The sequence below is a fragment of the Cajanus cajan genome, chromosome 10 (assembly GCF_000230855.2).
Source record: "Cajanus cajan strain Asha chromosome 10, NIPB_CcT2T_4, whole genome shotgun sequence".
NCBI lineage: Eukaryota > Viridiplantae > Streptophyta > Magnoliopsida > Fabales > Fabaceae > Cajanus > Cajanus cajan.
This window is the reverse complement of record NC_138526.1, coordinates 18,020,914-18,046,516: the sequence shown is the minus strand read 5'-3', so window position 1 is coordinate 18,046,516 and position 25,603 is coordinate 18,020,914. Positions and strand designations below refer to the sequence as shown.

The following is a 25,603-nucleotide window of genomic DNA, read 5'->3' as shown; positions in this document are numbered from 1 at the left end:
CACTAGTTGGAGTTACATGAATCAGATAATAAATTAGGAGAAGACAAATGATTGAATTTTGACAAACAAACAAATAACATGAAGGAATAAGTTGCACAAAAATCAAAGAGTACAACTAAAAGGTTGAACATCCCACAAACAAAGATTTTCCAACAGTCTCTAGTTGATTAGCATGAAGTATTGTCCACCATTACTCACATCTACGATAACAACATAAGCGATACCACCAACAACCACTATTTCTTACGTAAGCAAGAAGTATCAAAACAAACAAGCAAATAAAACAATCAAGGAAAACAACCATACTACAACACACAACCAAACACAAATCAGAGTGCACACAGAATATGCAGTCATGACAAAAAACACACGTGTTCGGTTTGAATCAAATAAGCTCTAATACCATTAACTATGATACCCTTTACCCCACATACTAGCATAAACATATAATTTAATAACTATAGACAAGAACTTCGGAAATATCTTTATTGAATAATGCAAATCCCTTAGGTAGAAGTATCACATATGAACGAAACTAAAACAATAAACAACACCAAGATCCAATAAAGTAATTACAAAGCAAAATCTAACATCAAGTCCTAACATAAAAAAAATCAACACAAATATAATCTTATCGCTTTGATATCACATCCCATCAAAACATAAGTCCGCACAAGGCTTGAGCCTTGTCTCCCACCTCATGATCCTCATGATGAACCTTTCCTACAAACATACACCAAAACGCCAACAAAGAGAAAATGGAGTAAAAAACATTCACTTTGGCTACCCGCGTAGGATATGAGAGTAGCCACACAACGCAAAGCATTCAATTTGATCCCACTATTTTTAAATGATTCAATTTGGTTTTTTAATTTTTAAAACTAGTTTAATGTTACCCTTCTATCAGAATTGCCACTAATAATATTAATAAAACCAAACAAAAGAACAACATTAAATATTTTTAATCAACTTTTATGTATTATAACCTCTATATTGTGTGAGAGTGCTTTTAAGGAGTTTTTCTTTGACAGAGAGTTCTAAAAATTCTTTTAAACTTCTTATGTAATTTAATTTTTATTTATCATAATTATTTAGCAATTAAATTTTATTTTATTTTAAATAAATTATCAATAAACACAAATATTATTATACTACAATATAAATTATTGATCATAAATTTAAAATATAATTTATATGTTTAAAATATTTATTTATACAAATTTAAAATATAATTATATATTAAAACAATATTTATTTATATATATAATTCCTTATAAATTTTAATTACAAATAATAAATATTTATACATAAGTTAAAATACTAATTATATATAATATATATTTAACAGGAAAAAATTTATATGCTGGAATACTATTTATTATTATTATTATTATTTTTATTTATAAAAATAACCATACCCTCCAACTATAATATACCAAACTGTACCTGATGAATGTCACAAGAGAATGGCTTCATTTGTTTCTGCCGAATGTATCCTTCCTAATCATCGGTCTGGGCTTGGATTTGTGCATGGCCGAGACCGTTCTCTTCGTGTCACTAACATCTCACAACTTCAAAATGCTCCTAAAAGCCCAAGGTCTTTCTCCTTTTTGCTTTCTGTGAAAGGTTATATTCCTAAATCTTTTTACTGTCTTTATGATTGGTGATAAACTTAACCAAGTGTCCAGTTTTTGAAGTTTTGTTTGAAATACAAAATTTCAGGATGCTTTATCTGTTAATCGTGCTTATTTCTGTTTTTTGCATTCAACCTGTTTTGGTGTCTGAACAATTCTCTGCATTCCGTTGTTAGCTTCAGAAAGTAAGCCACATGTCGCTGTTAAGAGCAAGGGTCGATCATCTTTTTCACAAACAGCTGCTGTGAGGCATATGACAGGTTCTGTTACCAGAACCCACGGACTTCGTTTTGCTGTGGTATGTACCCGTGCAATTCACGGGGATAAAATGCAGAAAAAATTATCTATTAAATTTAAAGAATGAAATTGTGTATAATATTTAAATTAGTTAGAGTCCGTCTAATAGTGAAGGTGGGGTAATATGCACAAAATTCTAGTTTCAAATCTTGTTGCGGTCATTTAAATTTCCATTAATAAAAGAAAATTGGTTTAAATAGTTCAATTGCATAGAAAAAGAGTAGGCAGGGTAGAGATTCATTGGAGGGATGTGAAGATAAGGACTAAGGAGGACTTGGAAACCTCAGGGATGGGTCATGAGTTTAAAGAATCAGTTGGGGCTTTAATTGGCTGAACTATTTATGATAAGTTCCAAAAAACATTGGGTCTGGTAGCCCGGTAAAACTAACAAAACAAGGTAGAAATTGATAGGAGGAGAAAGGCCTTGGCATTAGACTTAGGGTTTGATTTTCACCACCCATTAAGATAGAGCATTATGTTTCCAATTCCATAATTCAAACATCTGATCACCCATTGAAAAGAAAGCACTAGTGAATAGTAATGTCTAATGGACCTGCAATAATTTATCCTACAAGAAATCAAAATGGGATACAAAACCCTCGACCATAACCCATGACAGGAAAATAGAAAATGTATTATATGCCAAAATGCTAAGATGTTGCTGCTTCTGTGCCATTCTTCAAAAACTTTTTTCTCTCACCCATATAGGAGTGGTTCCTCTTATAAGTTATGGGAGGTCTTGGCCCTGTGAATTTTTTTTTAAACCTGATAGCTTTCATGCATTTATCATTTTTACCCCTTGAAGATGGTTCTCCTTAACTATTATACTTATAGCAGTCTAGCTCTGAGAATGCACCTATATATATTATGGAAGGAACTGTTTTGATACTTTTTCTTGGCACAATTTCTGACAACTTTTCAGTATTAACGTGTGAGCATGTAGGTGATTGGACTTACGAGTCAATATAAGATCAGGAATGAGTGTTTTACATGGAAAGTAGCAATAGAACCTATTGAGGATGGGACAATATAATCTTGCCTGAGGTTGTTTAATCATGTGAGAAGAACCATACAAGCATGTGAGAAGAACCATACAAGCACCAGTAATAAGATTTGATCATATGGAGGATAGCATAATGATTAGAGGAAGAGGGAGACCAAGTAAAACTCAAACCATTAAAAGGGACTTGCATCTAAATGGCCTTTATGCAGACTTGGTTTATGACTGAACACAATAGCGTTATCCATGCGTACCTTGTAGGGAAAAGTTTGTATTGTTGTGTTGTATTAAAAAAATGAAATTCATTAGGTAGGACTGAGAGAGAGAAAATACATAAAAAAATAAGAAAATCAGGAAGAACATATCAAGTGAGATGAGCGCACCTGTCTCTATGCATTTGACAAACAATTCCCTCTAAAATACTCACCAGTCTTAGCACCCAAGGATCACTAAAAGCTAAGACCAAATTAGTCTAGAGAAGTACATTACTCCATCAATTGCCACTTTGCTCCTCCCAAAACCTCTAAAATGATTTATTAGAAATTAGTCCAAATGTTTGAACATTCCCCACAAAATACTAAAAGATCTGTACTATATATATTTGCTAATGGCACACCATGAACATTTGAAGAGCTTGGTGTTGCCTGCAAACTTATAATAAATCATTTGTATTAATCCTATTAAACACAATAGGCCCAATGAAAGGCTTCCCCTTGGATTGCAAGAATAATGTTTTCTTTTGGAGAATGAATGATGAACTCCAAGAGTCTAGTACCCAAACCCTATTGTCCACAATTGAAAGAGGTGATTTTATTAATTGTGTCGCACAAATTACATTCTTATTTTTCCCTATTATAGAGATACACATGCCCTAAATAAGGAAACTATAAAAATAAGGAAATAAGGAAAGATTACATAATAAAATCAAATTCCCTAAAATACCCTTTTGTTTACAACACTCCCCTTCAAGTTGGAAAATGAGTATTAATCATTCCCAACTTGCCTATAAGCTCTTGAATCCACTAGTAGGAAGTCCCTTTATAATTACATTTGCCACTTGGAGTCCTGTAGAGACATGAGCTGTAACAATAAGAACATTATCTAACTTCTCTTTAATGAAGTGCATGTCTATTTCAATATGTTTAGTCTTGTCATGTTGAACAGGATCATGAGCAATACTAGTGGATGACTTGTTGTCACAAAACAATTTCATAGGTATGTCTCTTTTAATCCTAAGGTCATTAAGAATAATCTTCATCCATAGCCCTTCACAAATGTCCTATGCCAAGGCTCAAAACTTAGCTTCTACACTAGAATGAGCAACTACATTTTGTTTCTTTCTCTCCCAAATCACCAAATTTCCCCCATGAACATATAGTATCTAAAAATAGATCTCCAATCTGTGACTGACCTTGAATAATCTGCATCAATATAAATATCCAAAGGCATGATGCCTCCTCTTCTGAATAGTAACACCTTCCTTGGACATGACTTCAAGTATTGAAGGATCTTATTAACTACTTGCAATGCCTTTCTTGAAGGTCAAGTATGAATTGACCGGCTACACTTACAACACAGGTAATGTTAGTGTGTGATAGATAAATTAGCTTCCTTACCAGATTTTGATAATGAGTCTTTTCTATTAGAAGACTTTCTTCGCTTCCAATCTTGTGATTTTGTTCAATTAGAATTCCTAAGGTCCTGCATCCCAACCTCCCTATTTCATTAAGAAGACCAAGGAAATGCTTCCTTTGAGAGATAAATATGCCTTTCCTGAACTTAGCAATTTCAATTCCCAAAAATACTTTAGCTTCCCCAAGTCATCCATTTCAAATTTTGTTGCCAACTTCTTCTTCTGGTCAATTTTTTTGCTTCATTGTCACCTACAATGATCGTTTCATCTACATAGGCTAAAAGAATCGTGAGATTTCCACTAGCGGAGTGCTTTATGAACAAACTATGATCACTTTGGCTTGTTTGTATCCCAAGGAAATCATTGTGTGAGTGAATCTTCCAAACCTTGCTCGTGGAGATTTCTCGAGTCCATACAAGGCTTTTCTTTTACACTACATACTTTGTTTTCTCCATCTGAAGCTCCAAATACTAAGGAAATTTCCATGTAAACTTATAAATCTCCATGCAAAAAGACATTTTTTTTTTACATCAAATTGTTATAAATCCCATCCAAAATGAGTTGCCAGGGGAAAGTCTAACTCGTACTATATTCATCTTTGCCACCGACACAAATGTCTCCTTATAGTCTATCCCATAAATTTAGTTGTATCCCTTTGCTACCAATCATTCTTTGTACCTATCTACATCAACTTTGTGCTTCATTGTAAATATCCATCTTCACCTTACAACCTTGCCTTTGGGTTTGTCTATAATCTCCCATGTTGAGATTTTCACCGTTGCCTTCATCTGAACTTTCATGGCTAGAATCTAGTGCTCATCTGTCATAACTTCATTGATTGGAGTTAGGACATCTATTGAATCAATGGAAACAATGAAACTTTGATGCTAAGTAAACACATGGTCAATACAGACTTATTGTGAAATATGATATTTAACACATGATCTTTTCCTTTCCTCAAAGCAATAAGAATATCATTAACGCTTACCTTCGAAGAATTGCCTTCAGAAACACTCACCTTTGGGTTAGACGATTTCTCTTACTGTGGGACCAAAGTGAAATTCTCCCTCCTTCGATATTTTTTGCCCAAAAATATATCTTCATCTTCTTTTTCTACTTCATTATGGACTTCTTCTTCTCCTTCGTTATGGATATCCTATAGAGACAAGAATGGTCATAACGCTAAACAAGACTCGTCTTCAGCTTATAAAGAGGATTGACAAAAAAAGATTCATTTTCATGAAAGATAACATCCATGATATCGAAAAAACATGAATTTCAGAGTGATAATGTTTGTACCCTCCCTTTTTATTTGATGGGTAACCAAAACTAACTCATTTGATTGCCCTCAAATCTAATTTACCTCAGTAAGGACAATGGGAATGGACTTAAGCTACATAACCGAAATCATGACAATTTAAACTTGACCTTAGAAGAGAAAAAGAAGGAACAAGTGAATGTAAGGATTCAATAGGGTTTGCATTATTTAGGACATGACTAGGTAACCAATTAATAAAATATGTGATAATTAGAACAACTTCTCCTTAGAAAGTGTTGGGAACAAACATTTGGAAGAGTAGAGCTTTAGTGACCTTTAGGAGATAACAATTTTTTCTTTTTGCAATCCTACTTTGTTTGGGGCCGAGGGTATTAACACATGTCAATTCATGTATAGTGCCATTTTAAATTTAGACAACTCATGATTTATATATTTAGTGCCATTATCATACCTAATTCTTTTTATGGACTTACGAAATTGATTTTGAACAAGATGAAAGAAATTAATAAATGTATGACCAATCTTGGATTTATTTTTAATAAGATATGTCCATGTTACTTATGTACAGTCGTCGACAAAGGTCACAAACCATTTGGCACTAGAGACAAATTCCTCAACAAGTCACCACACATCAAAGTGTATTAAGTCAAATGGAAAGACACTTTTATTACCAATAAACGAATCAACAAAAAAATAAGGATTTAAGAAGGCTAAATGGAGGATGTTTAAGTCTAATATGTTGAAGCCATATTTGAGAGTTTGCCCAAGTATTAGTCTTTGCATATTGGCTTGAGGTTGACTCTGTCTTCTTGTCATTAGTCTTCTTTTGCTCCAAGATGTACAACTCACCTTGCTTTTTAGCAATTAAAATAGGCTTACTCTTGGCCAGATCATGAAAGGAACAATGGGAATGGAAAAATGTTACTGAGCAATTCTAGTTTGTAGTGAGCTTTTGTAAATAAATAAGACCATTAGCCAATTTTAGGACATGTAAGACATTATGTAATAAAAGAGTGGGCTCCAGTTGAATGTTGTCGAAACCAACAATAGGCACATTATCTCCATTAGCAATAGTAATTAATTGTTTGATGTTTGCTTTGGAATATGAGGCAAAGAGTGAAGGAAAGGGAGTCATGTGATATGTTACTTCGAAATCAAGAATCCAAACATTTGAGAAATAGGGTCAAAAGTGAAGGAACTCCAATCCTTCATGAACAATGTACATGAATCAGAAGGCTTACTAATATTGACAAATTTGCGGAATCACAAAACACAAGAGGAATAGAGAACTCAAATATAAAACAAGCAACATGGATCTAGATGACACTACCCCTTGGGATAGGTTAGGGGGTCGTTGACAAACTTGTCTGGGTGGTTGCCGAGATGGGTGAATGGCCTACATAGGTTGGAAAAAAGACCAATCTATGGTAATGCTTGAGGAGGAGCCTAGCTCTGCGACTTAACGTCATTATGATCGTTGGAAAAGGGCGCTCCTTCCTACTCACAACCAATTCCAAAGGTGGTGGCTACATCGATGGTGGGGAGGGTGGCAACAACTTTTTTTTATGGAAAGGCAGCGAAAGTAGAGCTCCCAAGATCAGGAGCTTTGATATCAAGTTGAAAGAGATGATTTTATTAATTTGTGTCACAAATTACATTCGTATTTTTTCCTATTATAGAGATTCACTTGTCCCTAAATAAGGAAATAATGAAAATAAGGAAAATAGGGAAAGATTGCATAATAAAATCAAATCTCCTAAAATAATCCATTTTTACAACATCCACTAATGAAATTGATAAAATAGTGAAACACTATGGTGAATTCCATTTCTAAAGCTTCTTCGTGATTGATTAAGGTTCTAACAGTAACAAAAATTCGAAGAAGTTGAAGAATGGAAGGTTTAAATTTGATGGTGTTGCAGAGTACAAACACTAGAGATGAAGATTGGAAATAGAGAAATAATGTAGTAGTCAATCATGAGGAAGTTATGATATTTTGCTTCAAGATTTTGCATTTTTTTTCTACCTAGTACTAGCAGTCAATCAAACTGGATTGTAATTGTGAAATTTTCTTAGTAGTTTATGTTTATTTGCTCACTTTTATTTGGTCTAATTTTAGGTTGTTGCAAGATTTAATGAAATTGTTACCAAACCCCTGTTGGAGGGAGCTTTGGGTACTTTCAAGAATTATTCAGTTCAAGATGAGGACATTGATGTAAGTAACTTGTCTCATAAATTCTTGGCATATTGATTATTTATAATATCACAATGTTGCTTTTGTAATTTGGTTAGTATCAATGACTTTAGTATTTATCTTTTTCTGATGGTTTTGCAATGAGTCTCCTCTAATTGTCCTCTTTGAAAATTTATTGTTTTTCTCAATTATTTTGTTCCATAAAACATTCAGTTTTATTGAAATATATGAATTAATGCAAACTTATGCATGCTTTTCATAGTAGAGGCTACAACCTAAAATGCATGGATATGACATAGGACAGGGATATAATATGACACGAAAATGAGAACTCGACAAATTTTAAACATTATACACAAGATATACAAAATATAACATTAAAGTAATACATAAATTTTATATTAAATGAGACAATCAGTGTTTTAAAAATGAGCAAAAGTCATAGTAGACAAAATAAATTCATACCATTTATCCAACTTGTGATGTTCTCATTTGAATTGTGTAATAGTTTAAATAATTAAGGTAAAATGTTTGAAATGTCTGACATAGATACATGATTAACCCAAGTAAAACATGACAACTATTATTTTGAAGTGTTAATATTGTGATTAAAAGGAAAGGAAGATGTTGAAGTGGAATATGTGGTTTTGGCTTTTCACATAAGAAGAAAATCGCCTAAAGTTATGGAAGTCGTGATTGTAATAGACTAGGTTCATAGTTTTAGGTTTTGGTTGGTTGGGTAGGTTAGAGTTAAGTAAAGGTAATCCTCTAATGTTAATGGTTTCTAAATCAAGAACTAAAATTAAAATGAACAAGTTTTTTATAAAGAAAACAACCAAGTCGAAGTTTGGAGTTTGAGAAAAGTTTTTAAAGGTTTCAGAACAAATTTTCTGAAATAATTGATTACCAAAATAGAGTAAGCGATTACATGAGTACATGATTTTTTCATAAGTCTAAAATGTAATTGACTACATGAACGAAGTAATTGGTTAAATGGTTTTCTATTTAACCCAATCATTCAAATAAGGGTAGCTTTTTTCTTGGTACAGATAGGAAAGATTACAAAGATGATCACAATGGAGATCTAACCCAAGTCCCCATGCTTCTACTACCCCAACCCCTTCCCCTCGACAATTAGACTAACCCTAATGGTGTGATTACATAAAAGAGTTGGTGTTTTATGAAAATGTTTATAAATGTGTCAAGTTTTCCAACATTGGAACAAGTTGAATATGTAATCGATTACAAAAATTTTGTAATCTTAAAATTACGAAATGTTCTATTTTTATCGATTACACAACAATGTAATTGATTACGATACACATATTTTTAGTACTTGAAAATTACAACTATGATTAATGTAATCGATTACATGATCAATTTAATTGATTACATCAATGATATATTTTTTCTATATAAATCCAAACACCTTTCATTTTCAACACGAGTTCATAAACGTTTAGAAACACATGAAAGAGTTTTTAGAGAGAAAAATACATTTTCATCTTGAGAGTACAAGAAAGGAAACACGTGACAATCAACTTTTGAAAAAGTGTGAATTCATCATGGAAATGGTTTAGGGTTTACGATCAAAGGGAAAACTTCACTTTTAGGTTAATTCGTTCCTTTGCATTTTCTTTTAGGGAATCAGGTAGATTTCATGTTTTTAGGATCTTGAGTACCATGTAACAAGAGTGTATCTCAAGATAAGGTTTAGTGAGTCTACAAGGGTTCTCTAATTAGAAGTTTAAGCCAAAGGTTTCTATTGGGGTTATAGAAATACCTAACTCGGGGTGTGATTGGCTTACTTGGTCTATAATTACATTCTTGCATATAGTGGATGACCTGTAGTTTGGGTTGATTACGGAAGACTAGATGTAGCTTCGAAGAAAGTGAACCAGTATAGATTCTTGTGTGAATCTTTCTATCTCTCCTCTCCATTATCTTTTTATATCTCATTATTGCTTTCGAATTCTTGAAAACTTATGGTCTAAAACTGAATAGATTGATCTTTCTTAGTTGAATAAGTCATAATCATTTTAAAAGATCAAGATAGAGCATGTTTGGAAACAAGCTTATAAGGTCTATTAAGAGCTTTTGTACTGGAAAACACTTTTTATTTTCAGCAGAGTAGCTCTTAAAAGCACTTATAAACCGTATCCAATTCCAAACAGACTCTTAATCTTTTCAAGAATCAGATTTCAAGTGAATATATTCTAATTTGAAAATTGTGGGAAAATTTTCCACTGTGCATTTAAGATTTTTAAACACAAATTCAACCTGCTTCTTGGTGAGCCTAGCTTTTAACAGTTCATGCTTTCCATGGCTAAAACAAAATGGCTGGCAGTCATTTGATTTTTTGAAAACATTTACCAATTTTTATCTTAACAATTCTTTTCATTTATTTTATATTTTTATGTGTTGGCTTGGTGTGTTACTCATAGAATTCTGCATCCATTGGTCATGATTTTTGACAAAAAAATTATGTGCCATTGTTTTCACTCACAAAATGTTCAATAATGTATGACTTGGAGAAGACTTGCCTTGTTCTGAATTTTCATATCATTTATTTACGGAGTTGAATATTGACAGAAACTTGTTGCTTTCTCTTCTCCCTTAGGTTGTGTGGGTACCTGGTAGTTTTGAAATTGGAGTTGTTGCAGCAAGATTAGGAAAATCAGGAAAATATCATGCAATCCTATGCATAGGAGCTGTGGTATGATAAATCTTGACAAATAGATGAAATTGTTTTATAATATTTTTATGATTAATGAAAACCCTTTATCCATATTTTTTTAACTTAATTTGAGCTTCTACTGTGACCAATCTTGTTAACAGATACGAGGGGACACAACCCATTATGATGCAGTCGCTAATTCAGCAGCATCAGGAGTGCTTTCAGCCGGTCTACATTCAGGTGGTATTTTGTTAATCTCGATTATGATATCCAGATATGAGCAACTCTGTTTTCTGGGAAATGAAATATGCATGCAACTTTGGATGAAAACTTGTTTTTGTATAATCTAGATTCATGGCTGAGAAGAAACTCTTAAAATGTTATAATTATTTAATAAATAATATTTTTTTTCCTTCTTAAATCAGTAGCACATTTCACAAATTAACTTTAACATTGGTATTGACTGAATAAAATACTGAAACTGTTTGTTTCCTCTAAAGCTTGCAATATAAGAGTGCACCTGATTTTTATTTTCTTTTGGTTTTGATTAGGGATAATTATTGCTATTGTCTGTATTTGTTATCCGTTTTCGTTTTTTTTCTTCATATATTTCCAATTTTCCATCAACTTTGAAAATTGAAGCATTTGAGATGCCTTTCAGGTGTTCCATGCATATTTGGTGTCCTTACATGTGATAATATGGATCAGGTAAGTATTTTATGTTAAAGTTATGAAATTTATTCTATGCAGATGAGATTTATGATTACTTTGATTTTTATTTTTTGTTTTTGGATATGTGCAGGCTCTAAATCGAGCTGGTGGAAAATCTGGGAATAAGGGTGCTGAGGCAGCATTGACTGCTGTAAGTTGATAACCTGATATTATGAAGTAATTATGCAATAATCATTTAAAAATGGTTAAACCCTCACATTGGTCCCTGAAAGTGTCAAGCATTGACTGACCAGTCCCTTGAAAGTGATAAATTAAAAAAATACGATTAAAACCTGATTCCTTTGTTCTCGTTAGTCTTTGGGTGGATGTCACTTAAGTAACTCTATTAGCTGAGCTAATGTGGCGTTAAGTGCCACACCAGATGGTACTGTTCTTCCTATGATTTTTTGGGATACATGTTGATGACACCATGATTTTTGCACTAACAGTTGCTGTGACAATTTATCCACAACCCATTTTCTAGTTGCTTTTGATCCTAATCAACCTACAACAAGTATGTTCAGAAACAAAAGTCTTGATTTGGTAGCTACATTTAAGCTCATTCCATGCACAATATATTTGCCACCTATAGTCATTTTGATAACACTTAGTTCTTACACTTTGTCTGTCAGTTTTGATCCATTTACATTCCTCCTATTTTGTATGGTGTATTCCTTTTAAGGCTTTCTCAAAACTATCAACAGTATCAAACTCATTCCAAGTTCTTAATAAGCATTCTCAAATTTGGAACCTTCAGGGAATTGAGAAAAAACTGGTTTTTGTTTGTAACTTCCTTCATCATCTGTACTAATTGGAGTCCTCAGCTGTAATGAAAGATAGCCACCATCATTATAGCTTTCATCCTTATTAGTCTTAGAATGTGGGTTATGGGCCTAACTGAACCTTACAAAACTGGCTTGTAAAATAAAGGTTGTTTTTCACTTATATACTCTTTAATTACTTTATCTCTCTAGTCAATGTGGAACTTAGATTTTTCCCAATACACTCCCTTACGTTTAATATTATTGGACTTGGTACGTGAATAAATGATGAGTAGTCCTTTTTAATGATCTAGGATAGGCGGAACTTGGGTTTTTCGTAATACGCCTTCCTACGCCCAACACTATTGAGCTTGGTGTGTGTATCAATGTCTATATAGCTTTTATACCATCTTAGAATGTAGTTATAAGCCTAACTCAATCCTACAAATCAGCTTGTAAGGTGAGGGTTGTCTCCCATTTATATACTTTTTAATTATCTTATCTTTAGTCAGTATGGGACTTAGGCTTTTCCCCATAATTGGGAACCACAAACTTATTGTTGGTCCTTTCAACCCTTCCAAAACCTACATTCTTGGATATATAGAATAATACCTCAGGTTCAGGTACATCAGCTACAAGTTCCTCAAGAGGTACCTTGTGTGCAAGTTCATCAAAAAGTACCTCAGCTGCATGTTCCTTAGTAAGTACTGTAGGTTCCTCAACTGTTTGTTCCTCAGATGATGCACCAACCTCATCAGCAGGTTTCTCTTCATCTGCAGGTTCCTCTTCTTGTGCAGGTTCCTTAGCAGGTTCTTCATCACTAGGTACAACTAAAATTTATGGATCAGAATATACTAATATGTCTTTATTCTTGATGCTCGAAGCACATTGGCAAAGGTCTCTGATGTCTTTGTTAGTGGCAACTTATCATTCAAAGATTCCCCAGATAGTAAGAAAGCTATCTTCCTAGGACTGTTGTAATCTTTATACCATTCCATCATATCAAACAACATGTAAATGCACACAAAATCCTCATCAATTCCTTAAAAAAAAAACACCTCACCATCTTCATACAAAACATTTTCATCATCATCCACTTGAAATTTACCCCCATTGTGCAAAATAATATTTACCCCTATCAGAGAGCCCACATGCAGATGAATTTGGAACAAATAAAGGATGAGGAGAAATTGTGTATGCACAAGCAAAAGAGTTTCAAACAAACCACATCTAAGTAGTTATGCTGGATTTATTGCTTCGTAAGTTGGTAGGTGAAATCAGAATGGGGTAACGGAAAACTTCTCATTCAATGGAAAAGCAATAGAGGTGTTGCTTTGGATGCAACGGACATTTAGAAGATAATGGGGTTCAACTCAAAGTGGAAAAAAATTATCAAACAAGCAAGTGCAGCATTTGACAGGAAGTGAATGCCCATTTGGACAGATAACTGGCAAACCAAACATGCTCTATACAATTCATTTAACTCTCCATGTAAAAAAAAAAAAAACCATTATTGTTGTCTAGTTGTAAGATGATCCAATTGTTAATGGAAGCAAGGGCCAACAAACTCTAGCCATTGTAAGCTTTGCCTCTGGGCTAAAAGTATCAAAGTAATCTATGCATTCTGTTTGAGTATATCCTTTTGCCACCAACCTCGTCTTATATCTTTCAATTGCACCATCTTATTTTCTTTTAATTTTATAAGCCCATTTATTGGCTATGAGGTTCACTCTCTGGGGAACATCATGATCCATGTTTTATTGGCTTCAAGGGCTTTCAGCTCAGCAGCCATAGCATCCACCCAACAGGGATATTTGCTGCCTCATGGTAAGATTTAGGTTCAATGTTAACAGAGATAGATATAGAAGAGACCTTGTGCTTTGGGGAAAGGAAAGAGTATGATACGTGATTAATTAGAGATGGGATAAAGAACTTTGGGTTGGATGGTCATTTGATAGCAGAGATATTCTGCTAAATGGGAAGGAGATCATTTTGGTCTAGTGGATCTTCTAGGTGGCTCAAAGGAAGGAGGTAAAATCAGTTCAATGATAGTTGGGAATCACCAACAGATGCAGTAGGTTCAGGATTGGATAAAGGTGAGTGAGGTGGCTGAACAGAAACAGGTTATATGAGTAAAGGTACTATCGAGTGGAACAACAGAAAATTAATTCATGGAACTGTACATATTGTGAAACAAAGATTTCCCTTGAATGAATGTCATAAAGAGTGAATCTTTTCATGCCAGCCTTGTGGCCAAGAAAGACACTTTGTTGTTCTTGGATCAAATTTGGATCTATGTGCAGTGTTAGTTGATGCATAACACGGACCCAAAAGCTCGTAGATTCTCAATATTGGGCGATGAATTATGCAGCAATTGGAAAGGGGATTGATCACTAAGTAGCTTAGATGGAACACTATGTATTAAGAACACTGCATGAAGCACAACATAGCTCAATAAGTACTTGGGGAGACTGGATTGCATCATTAAGGCACGAAACACATTTAAAATGTATTGGTGCTTCCTCTCTACTTGACCATTTTGGTGTGCGGTCTCAACACTGCTTGTTTGACGAAGGATGTCTTTTGAATGCTAAAAGGTGACCATTGGCAAACTCAAACCATTATCATTCATAAGAATCCTAACGGTCTTAACTCTCAACATTGGGCTCAAACTGTTTTTCTATGATATAAATAAATCTCTGCAAATGTGATTGGGTCTCATACTTTCCATTCATCATAATTATCCAAGTAAACACTCTGATCAAAATGGTCAAAAAATACCTATATCCATGTATTGAAGCAGTTGAGAAAGGCCCCCAAATATATTCTCGTAACAATTCAAAACAATTAAGTGCTTTACTATTAAAGAAAAAGGATTTGTTCCTTGTCTAGCCAAGTGGCGCAAATGTCACAAGCATCATCTTTATCTAATTGAATAGAAGGTACTTGTTTACATAATTTTGACATATGATCTTGAGACACATGTCCTAACCTTAAATGCCATAAGGCAGTCTTTGACCAACAATTAAAAATTGAAAACGAAAGGGACACTACTAAGTATTAACATTAACATTAGTAACAATCTTGCTGTCAACTAATTGCTGCCCAGCTGGAACATTAGATAGTATAAGCCCTTTTGAAGAATCCTGAATTGTAGAAGATCCATCAGAGAATTCAAATAGACATTGTAATGAGGTTGCAAGCTTTGAGGTTGAGAGTGATAACAGATTGAAGGTAAACTCATGTATTTAAATGAGTGTATCTAAAAATTTAATGCTGCCACTGCCAGAAATTTCTGACATCACTGTATTTCTATTAGGCAATTTGACATGCACAGGAGTAATTTTATGGAATAAATGGAACCATGATTTACAAGAACCGACATGATCAATGGCACCGGAATCTACAATCCATAAAACTGTCACATTGTTAAGAAAAATACATTGAATACCTACATTAGTAGCTGCAGAAGACTGAAATCTTTCTTGTCCTCCAAACTCACTTGTTTGATACTACACATCTCCTGGTGCTCCCGAGTCTCTGTTAATGGCCTTTTGACATCCTTCAAAAGGCCTAGCAAAGCTTTGTACTCATCTGGAGTAAAATTGGGAATAGCCAATGACTTCTCTGCTGGTAACTCATCCTGTTGACAAGACTGAACTTCACTAGTGACATTATTGATTGAGTTTCCTCCTTTATACTTTGAACCAGGAGGGAAATCATGTTTCTGGTAACAAGTTTCTACTGTCTCCTGGCTTTTCACACTAGGTGCATATCTTGATGTTGTAATTGGATTTTCCTTTTTCATTAAATTTCTTTCCATCCATCTTATTCACCATAACCCAAACATCTTTAGGAGTTGTTAAACCATGCCGTCTTTCATGTTGTATTACCACTGGTCTATAATTCTCATGTTCTTCCCAGAAAACTTTCTGTTCTGTAAAATAATCTTTTAAAGAGAGTGAATTCTGTTTAAAAGAGTAAAGCTCTTGTTGAAGTTCGGCAATCCCCACCAGATCTCCCTGAGAAAACCGCTCTTTCAGCAATTCATCACCCATGAGTGTACTATATTGCTGTGTCTCTCCCACCTCCCACGCATCAAAGCTGGGATCAAATCTCCCCAGAACTCCAATACTCCGGTCTAGAAAGCGATACTTATTCTTTGAGACCAAGGCTCTCTTCATTGAGCCCAAGCATGGTAGTTGTTAGTTTGTTACTATTCAGTGGCAAAGGAACAAGGATAGCTGCTGGGTTCACCCCAGGGTTTACATAATATGGAGATGCAGGATTTTCCGATGGATTAGTGAAGTGTGGTAGCCGATCATTTGAAACAGAACCCTCATTTGAACTAGAGTTGTTGCTCTGCATTGTTAACGATGGAAGAAGAGGAATTAAAGAAAAGACCAAATGAGAGAATATTGCTATTATTCTATCTCAGTGTATGAAATGTGAGGTAAATATATTACAGCAGAATTAGTAGGCATCGGACTAAAATCCTGAATTACTCGTAAAAAATTCTTAAAATATTGTAACATGAATTAGTCGAGCTACAAGTTTATTGTCACTTACCCTTTATGGTTGATATCATGAAATGTCAATTACTGATTTGTATTGCTCGCATGTACATTTTGCTAAGTTGGTTAAATAAATGTTTTATGTACTTTAGTTATTTGTGGTACAGATTGAGATGGCATCTTTGTTCGAGCACCATCTGAAGTAGTCAGTATTTTAGCCAATCTTATAGAGCTTTTGTTGGAACGGCATCTATTCCCGATTTTCATCTCCAGACTGCTTTGGTTGGAACGGCATGCTATTCCAGATTTTCATCTCCAGACTGCTTTTGTTGTAATTCAAAATATATTCTTATATGTTCTCAAACTATTAAGGCTGTGTTTTGATATTTAATGGTAGGTGGAATAGATGGAATGAAATGGAATAAAATAAAATAAAAAAATATCATTCTATTGTCCAGATATTTTATAATGGAGCAAAGTAAGTTTCCATTCTATTATTTCATTATTATAACCAATTATAATAAGTATAAATATTTTTATATTACCCTTATCACCAATAAATATGTTTGTATCTATACATAAAGATTATTCAAAACAATGTCAGACTCGACAATTATAAATAATAATATACATGACACAAAATGAATGCGCCATGACAGTGTAACACGTTTGAGATCCTTGCTTAATGCTTACCTTGTGCATAAGGTTCATGATGGTAAGAACTAGCAAGACATAAGTTTCATGAGCCAGGTTCTAATCCTGCTGTCACAAAATTCTCACGACCATGACCATGCCAAAGAACCAAGTCCAAAACATTGTCTTGACTTGTGGGACAGACATGTTTCTCTGAAACTTGGTCAGAATATATTAACCCTATCAGTGCAGAAGTTTGATAGTGATTTAGAAGTAGGCAAGGCACGTGGTAGTTTCTGTTTAGAAGAAGCACATAGAACTCCCTCGGAAATTAACTGATTTTGTTTGCAGGTTATGAAGAGTGAAGATGCAACGTAAATTGATTCTTTCCAAATGAAGGAAACATAATTTAGAAGATAAAGTATACTTATATTTGTTGATAAAAAACAATTAGTTAAAATCTGTAGCCTTTTTATGCTTTAGAAAATAAAGTATAATTATATTCCTTGATTAAAAAATTAATAATTTTAACAATTTCACTTTCACCTGTACGTGCCTTAATTACTAGTTCAATTATTATTTTTTCAGTTCATTGCTATCATTACATTTTATCTCCCATAGGGCATCATCTCATTTCTAGAGAATGTTTGGCAAGTATTTTAAGTTATTTTCTAACTTTATTTTAGCTGAAAAATATGTTTGACTATATTAATAATGTTTGATATACAAATGTAGTTTATAGGGTTTTGTAAGATGCTAATTCAAGTGGTATTTTAATTTCTAATTTTTATATTTTATTCAAATTTTACACTTAAAATGTTTGTTAAATTTATTTTCTACTCCTTTTTACCTAAAATAAAATTTTATTATTCTTTATTAGGTTTCTATTTTCAGTCATCTGCACATCGGATGTTGTATTATATTATTTAAATTATTTTAAATTTTAATATTATATTTCAAGACATTGGTAATAGATTAAAATGACAATACTAATAAACATTGATATTTAAAAGTACAAAACCATATTGTCATATTAATCAATATATATCAACAACATGTAACATGTTTGATATACTTACTTGGGTGTACCTCAGTAGTTTTACCCTTCTTCAACTTCACTCCTAACTCTTGTCGATAAGTAGTTGGTCTATGGAGTACAAGTCATTGTCCCTAACCTCCCTATGCTTTCGATTGTATATCTTTGGTCTTAGCCTTTTGAATAGATAAAATCAAAGATTGAATTTCAATTACATGAATTATTTAATATTGTAATTGAATACATATTCACATTTTTATATCCGAGTCAAATTGTATCTGACTTGTTAACCCTTTAAAATTGTTTCAGTAACATAAATAAATAAATAACTCTTTCAAATTGTTAAGAGTAACTACTTTATGATTGTCAACATCAAGAAACTTTAACCGTTATATGGAGTTAGAATTATGATTAATCGACCGAATAAGGGTATTTTTTAAAACGAAAAGAATTTCTTAAAAATATAGACTGAATTTCATTTTTAATCCATATAGTATTATAATTATGTAATTTTGCTTCTTAAAACTTTAATTGATCAATTTTAATCCTTTATATATTATAATTGAGTATTTCGATTTATCATATTTGAATCTCTCAATAAATATAGTAATTATAAAATTTGACCTATTTTAGCTACATATATATTATAATTTTTTTAAAATATTAAATGATATATATTTATTATGACTAAAATTACTAATATATGTAATTTAAATAGTTAAAAATTTATATAATTATAATACTTGAAAGAGGAAAATCACACAATTACAGTACTTTAAGAACTAAAATTGTTCGATTAAAAATTAAGAGATAAATTGCACAACTATAATATTTGTTAAAATAAAACTACTTAATTAAAATTTAATAGATTAAAATCGTACAACTATTATATTTGAGAATAAAAAATTGAATTTGATATGGAATCTTTATTGACATGTTAACACAAATTTTATCAAATAGATGGACAACTTTTAGGTTACATAAATTTTATCATTTCTTCTGTTATATATATAAAGAAAGGGTTAATCCCTTTTGGTTCCCTAAAAATTCATAATGAAAAATGGCATGTGTAGAAATATGTTAAGTTCATGAAACTATACAAACTCAAAGGATAGTGTTCCCTATATGGTATTTTTATGTCAAAATAGTGTTCGTGTTTAGGGTTTTGGGTTTAGTGGTCTTGAATTATTTAATTTTTAATTTGGGAAAAATTAAGCAGCCCAATTTTTATTTCATGATTGTCTACTTCATTTCCTCGTACTATCTTTAAACTCAATCAAATGAAAGAGTATCAATAAGAAAAAATATTAACAAAATTGATAACGCCATAAATTTTATTTAACATATTTTTAAGGTAAAATTCATACACAAGAAGATGAAATCCTTCATTGCTCTCACTCACATTGGGTGATTGCATCTCATAACTTGGTTACTCAATTTGGGGGTGCATGAGTATGATGAGTATTATCATTAAAATAAGGTCTTGTGCATTGACAAAAGGTATCGATACATTTGCAACCACATGCAGCAGCACAAGGACGTAATTGGCATGATTCGTCTGAAGAACAATGGAGATGTACAATGGGTCCCCTTGCTTCTAATTTCACGCACATATCTGCATACACAAATAATACATTGCCATAAAAACAGTTTTTGAAAATAACATGGTTCATATGAAAATCACTCAATAATAACTCAAATAAGAAGATGAAAATAGGGCAACATTTCTAACCTGATGCAATGATGAAGAAAGTCAATAACAATGCTAGTGGGACAACTGATTTCCTTGTAGTGTCCATCTTAATAACTTCTTGTAGGAACGTCTTCTTCAATAGAATATATATACATACAGGGAAGAACTTCTTCCTTAAAATAAACTGTTATTATAAAATAAACTGTGTTATTAAAAATAATTGAAATCAACCAAATATAGCAAAATAATTAATATCTTAATAATTTGTAAAGACGTTTTAGATCCTATACCTTAATAATTTATAAAACTTTTATAATGTAAATGATTACAAATAACTATTAGATATCTATTTTTGAATATTATTAATTAAAAAAATGACTTTATTTTTAATATTTAGACAGAATCATCAAATTTAATTAGAATTAATTATTTTAAAAAAATATTTTGAAAGAAACAACTAAATTAAAATAAACAAAATCTATATCATTAATCAAATTAGATTTTTAAAATATAATTTTTAAATAAAATTATTCTCTTAAAGTATGTTTTTAAAAATTATTGAACAGTTATGTAAAATATTTATATTAATTGTAAATATTTGACAGAAAGAAAATTGACTTAAAAATTCACGTTATGAACAATTTTATAATACAAGTAATTTAATTTGTGAATAAAATATAACATATTAACAAAAAAAACAACTAATTTAAAAATTTTTACAAAAAAAAAATATTAATTTAAGCATATTTCTTTTAAAATTTACGTAAAAAAACTAAAAATATTTTAATGTGTATACAAAACGAACAACTTCTATAATATTTTTTTCTCCTAAAATTCCCTACCTAAATATTCAACATATATATAATATAGAATGAAAACTAAAACTATTATTATATAATTACACATCAATATAGGAAACTCTAAAAACATCATAAAAGATTATTATTATATAATTAGTCCTTAGTATAAAAAACCGTAACAACATCATAAAGATTAATTATTACAGTTTTAAAGTAATATATTATGAATAAAAAATTACATAATTTGAATTAAAATCAGTTATTGCATTAAAGTTAATGTAAATATTTGTATTAATTATGACAAAAAAAATTTGATTAAAAATAATGTTATGGACAATTTTAAAATACAAGTAATTTAAATCATGAAAATAATTTATGACAAATTCACATTTCATATTATGAACAATTTTAATATAAAACTAATTTAAAACTTTAAAAAAATAAAAAATATTAATTCAAAACATATTTCTATCAAAATTCACATAAAAAGTTATCAAAAAATAAATGTAATGGCATAATGAAACTTAATTATAAATAGTTTTAAAACAAATATAATTAATAAAAACACAAAAACAAAAAATTTACATATGTGGAGATTTTCATTTCTTTTGATATATATAGAGAGAAAATTCAAACAACATCGATGTAACTTTTACTAAGTCTTACATCGCTCAATAACTTTATATTAAATGTGAATTTTATAAATTCAACTGTTAGATTGAAAGCTTTTTACTCTTAGATCATATATACAAATTTTTATATATTAATCTGAGATGATTTGATACTTCATTGTTATAAAATAAAATTGACGTAATATATATATTTCAAAATATAATAAAATATGAAAACTTTGATTACTTTCAAGTTGTTGTTCAATTTTAACAAAATTTGATATAAATTCAACGATTGGATTTACAAAATTCACATTTAATATAAAGTTATTGAGCGATATAATATTCAGTAAAAGTTACACCGGTATCGTTTAAACCCTCCTAATATATATATATATATATATATATATATATATATATATATATATATAGGAGAAATCTGTTTACACTAGAAGTAAGTCTACCTAGACTTACTTCGTTTAATAACTCATGTTCTATATTAAATTTCAACGATCCAACCGTTGAATTTAAAATTCTTAATGCATAAATCAAATCTGCAAATTTTTAGAAAATTTAAAAATTATTTGATACTTCATTTCGTTAATTCAAATTGACGGATAATCATAAAATTATTTTATATATAGATTTGAATTAATGAAACGAAGTATCAAATGGTTTTCAAATTTTTAAAAAATTTGTAGATTTGATCTATGCATTAAGAACTTTAAATTCAATGGTTAGATTGTTAAAATTTGATATAAAACATGAGTTATTGAACGGAATAAGTTTAAGTAGACTTATGGATCTCTTCTCATATATATATATATATATATATATATATATATATATATATATATATTTCATTAGCAAACACAATTTATTTTAACCTTTCATTCCTTTTTTTGTCAAAAAAAAACTTTTCGTGCTTTTTTGTTCACACTCTAATATAATGTATAATTGTATTTTACTTGCTCTTTTTTTTTCTTTATTTTTCTATCTAACATCGTAGATATCACACTTTATATCTCACTGCCATAAATAAAAAGTATTATAATGTGTTTCAAAGTTTAGGGATTATGGTATTTACTTTTCAGATTAGTTTTTTCTTTTGAACTGTTCTCACAAGTTATTCATTAAATGTTGAAAATCGCTTATTTTTGTCACATAATGATGAAGATGATGATGATATAGATCGAAGGAAAGAACTTCTTCCTTAAAAAATTCCCTTCAAAAACTCCTATATTTTCTATGTATAAATGATATTATAAAATAAATTGATATTAAAAATAATAAAAATCAAATAAATATATAAAAATAATTAATACCTTCATAACTAATAAAGAGGTTTTAGGTTCTACTTTAATAATTAATAACTATTTTATAATGTAAATGATTACAAATAATTATTAGATATCCATTTAAATATTATTGCTTCAAAAAATAAATTTATATTTTTTAATATTTAAATAAAATCAACAAAATTAAAAGAATAAAAAATTAATAATTATTAATCTTTATTAATTTTTTGTTCAATATTATTAATAATTACTAATTATTTTTCTTCCAAAATTATTCTTATATATATATATATATATATATATATATATATATATACACACACAAATATCTCCTATGAAAATCAATTATCAATCAAACTTTTATAGTTTTTCTCAAACAAATATAATTGTTATACATTATAAATATTATTTCCACAAAATAAACCAAAAGAATTAGATAAAAATAAATATATATATTTTTATGTAAAAATGAAGCTATTTTTTTAAAAATATTTCAATAGATTTGACTAAATTAAAAGAATCAGAATATATATTAATATTTCTTGTTAATAAATATTTTATAGTATAAAAATCATTACTATAGATTTATGTTAAATTAAAAATTAATTGGGAAATAAATGAATAAATTGAATAAAAATAAATATAAATTTCATGTCAATAAATAAAAGAATAACTATTTTTCAAAAAAATATTTTGAGAGAAACAACTAAATTAAAATAATCGAAATCTGCATCCTTTTAATCAAATTAGGATCCTAAATATATTTTTAATATCAAATTATTCTCTTAAAGTATATTTTCAAGAAAATATTATAAAAAATCATGTAAAATTTTATATTAATTGTAAGTATTTGACAGAAACAAATTGGCCAAAGAATTCATGTTATGGACAATTTTATAATACAAGTAATTTAGTTTGGGAATAAAACAAAATATTAATTAAAAATACAACTAATATAAAATTTTATACAAAAAATACAAAATATTAATTTTAATATATTTCCTTCAAATTTTATGTAAAAGAAATAAAAATATTTTGAAGTATATAAAGCAAACAACTTTTGCGATTTTTTTTCTCCTATAATCCTCCACCAAAACATTCAATATATTATATAGAGTTAAAATTAAAATCATTATTGTAATGCTTACCTAATTAGTATGTTTTATTTCAAAAGCAACTATTTTAGGATGGGAGGATATTGTGATGTAAATTATGCTAGTTATATAGAGTGAAAAGAAAAAGTACAATTGGAAGATATTGTTTTCTAGATCTTTGTCTGAATTCTTAGGAAAGCAAAAAACATAACTCCATCGAGCTCTCTATGACAGAAGCTTAATACATCTCAATTTCTAATTGTTGCTCATAGCTACTATATGAGTGAAGTATCAATTTAAAGACTATTCTAGTATTGAGCAAAATATACTTACGTTTTGTGATAATGTTAGTGTCAGTATTACTACAAAAAAAGTCAATTTAGCCACCGAATTTCGCGACCGATTTTTGTTGTTACTAATAGAGACATAATTAGCTATCGAATCTGATTTGGTTGCAATTTTTATTTAGGGACTGAATTAGCGACTGAATGTTCTCAGTGACAATTTAGCAGTCGCTAATTCAGTCGCTATTCAATTTGTAAATTGCATATTCTTTAACGACCGAATAGCCACTGAATTGTATGCACATTTGTGACCGAGTTTGTCTTCGGTGGCTAAATTAGCGACGAAACAAATTCGGTCGCTAAAAATAATAAAAAATATTATTATTTATAATAATGTTAGCGACCAAATTAAAATCAGTCGCTAAATGTAAATTTTTAAAAAAATTTAAGAATATTTTTTATAAAAGAAAACAAATATAAAAATATAATATTGTTTTTATAATGATAAAAAAATTAATGATAAGAAATAAAAATTATGACCTTCCCAATAATTGTTTTTTAAATAATATAAATTTTATAATTAAAATAGATAATATATCATGAAAAATGTATTTCTCTTTTATCATACTTAATATTTTATTTTATTAGATAATATGAAAACACATAATTTATTGTGCTTTCCAATTTTGTTAAGGTAAATAAATTTCTTTTTGTAAATCTTATTTTATTTTAATTATTATTTTAAAATTAGACTTAAACATCTAGTTCAATTTTTAATCTTTTGATTTAATACTGGATTTCTTTTGATTGTAAAACATAGTAAATAAAATCTAAAATCTGTAACAGTTTCTTAACTATAAATATTTAATTAATTTTAATATATACTAAATTTAATATAAGAATATTTATTATGGTTTTAGTTATGATTTTTTATAATCTTTTAATTTAATACTGGATTTCTTTTGATTATAAAACATAATAAATAAAATCTAAAATTTGTAATAATTTCTTAAATACAAATATTTAATTAATTTTAATATATACTAAAATTAATATCATAATATTTATTATGATTTTAGTTATGATTTTTTATAATCTTTTGAGTTAATACTGGATTTCTTTTGATTATAAAACATAATAAATAAAATCTAAAATTTGTAATAGTTTCTTAAATACAAATATTTAATTAATTTTAGTATATACTAAAATTAATATCATAATATTTATTATGATTTTAGTTATGATTTTTCATAATCTTTTGATTTAGGGGGTGTATTGGATTAGGATTTTAAAAGACTTTGCAGGATTTTCATGACTTTTAAGACTTTCTAGGATTCTGCAAGACTTTAAATCAGGATTTTAATATATTTTGCAAGACTTTTAAAAAAGAACTTTAATGGATTTTATGGAACTTTGTGGATTTTGTAGAATTTTCGTGGATTTTTGACATTTGA

The 25,603-nt window shown here is 29.8% G+C and overlaps 1 protein-coding gene and 1 long non-coding RNA gene across 5 annotated transcripts; one reads left to right on the top strand and one right to left on the bottom strand.

The window, feature by feature from the left end:
• The first annotated feature begins 1,437 nt into the window (after positions 1-1,437).
• LOC109791976 (6,7-dimethyl-8-ribityllumazine synthase, chloroplastic) lies at positions 1,438-17,161 on the top strand. Of its 4 annotated transcripts, none has more exons than XM_029270012.2 (8): positions 1,438-1,626; positions 1,811-1,932; positions 7,963-8,058; positions 10,658-10,753; positions 10,876-10,954; positions 11,376-11,422; positions 11,517-11,576; positions 16,853-17,161. In XM_029270012.2, the coding sequence occupies exons 1-8, from the start codon at positions 1,467-1,469 to the stop codon at positions 16,904-16,906; spliced, it is 714 nt and encodes a 237-aa protein (XP_029125845.1). In that variant the 5' UTR covers positions 1,438-1,466; the 3' UTR covers positions 16,907-17,161. The 4 variants fall into 4 exon arrangements, with proteins under 4 accessions (XP_029125845.1, XP_029125846.1, XP_020206936.1 ...); XM_029270013.2 differs by having other exon boundaries at positions 1,439-1,626; positions 1,817-1,932; XM_020351347.3 differs by having other exon boundaries at positions 1,439-1,626; positions 16,868-17,161.
• Positions 17,162-19,676: 2,515 nt separating this feature from the next.
• Positions 19,677-20,785, bottom strand: LOC114915378 (uncharacterized). Its single transcript, XR_003803353.2, has 2 exons — positions 20,102-20,785; positions 19,677-19,984 (listed from the first exon to the last, which is right to left on the bottom strand). It is a non-coding gene; the product is annotated as an uncharacterized LOC114915378 (long non-coding RNA).
• Positions 20,786-25,603: the final 4,818 nt, after the last annotated feature.

Coding starts and splice junctions, on each gene's coding strand:
- LOC109791976 (XM_029270012.2), top strand. CDS start 1,467: ATGGCTTCATTTGTTTCTGCCGAATGTATCCTTCCTAATCATCGGTCT. Junction 10,955..11,375: donor TTCAGCCGGTCTACATTCAG/GTGGTATTTTGT, acceptor GATGCCTTTCAG/GTGTTCCATGCATATTTGGT. Junction 11,577..16,852: donor CTGAGGCAGCATTGACTGCT/GTAAGTTGATAA, acceptor TATGTACTTTAG/TTATTTGTGGTACAGATTGA.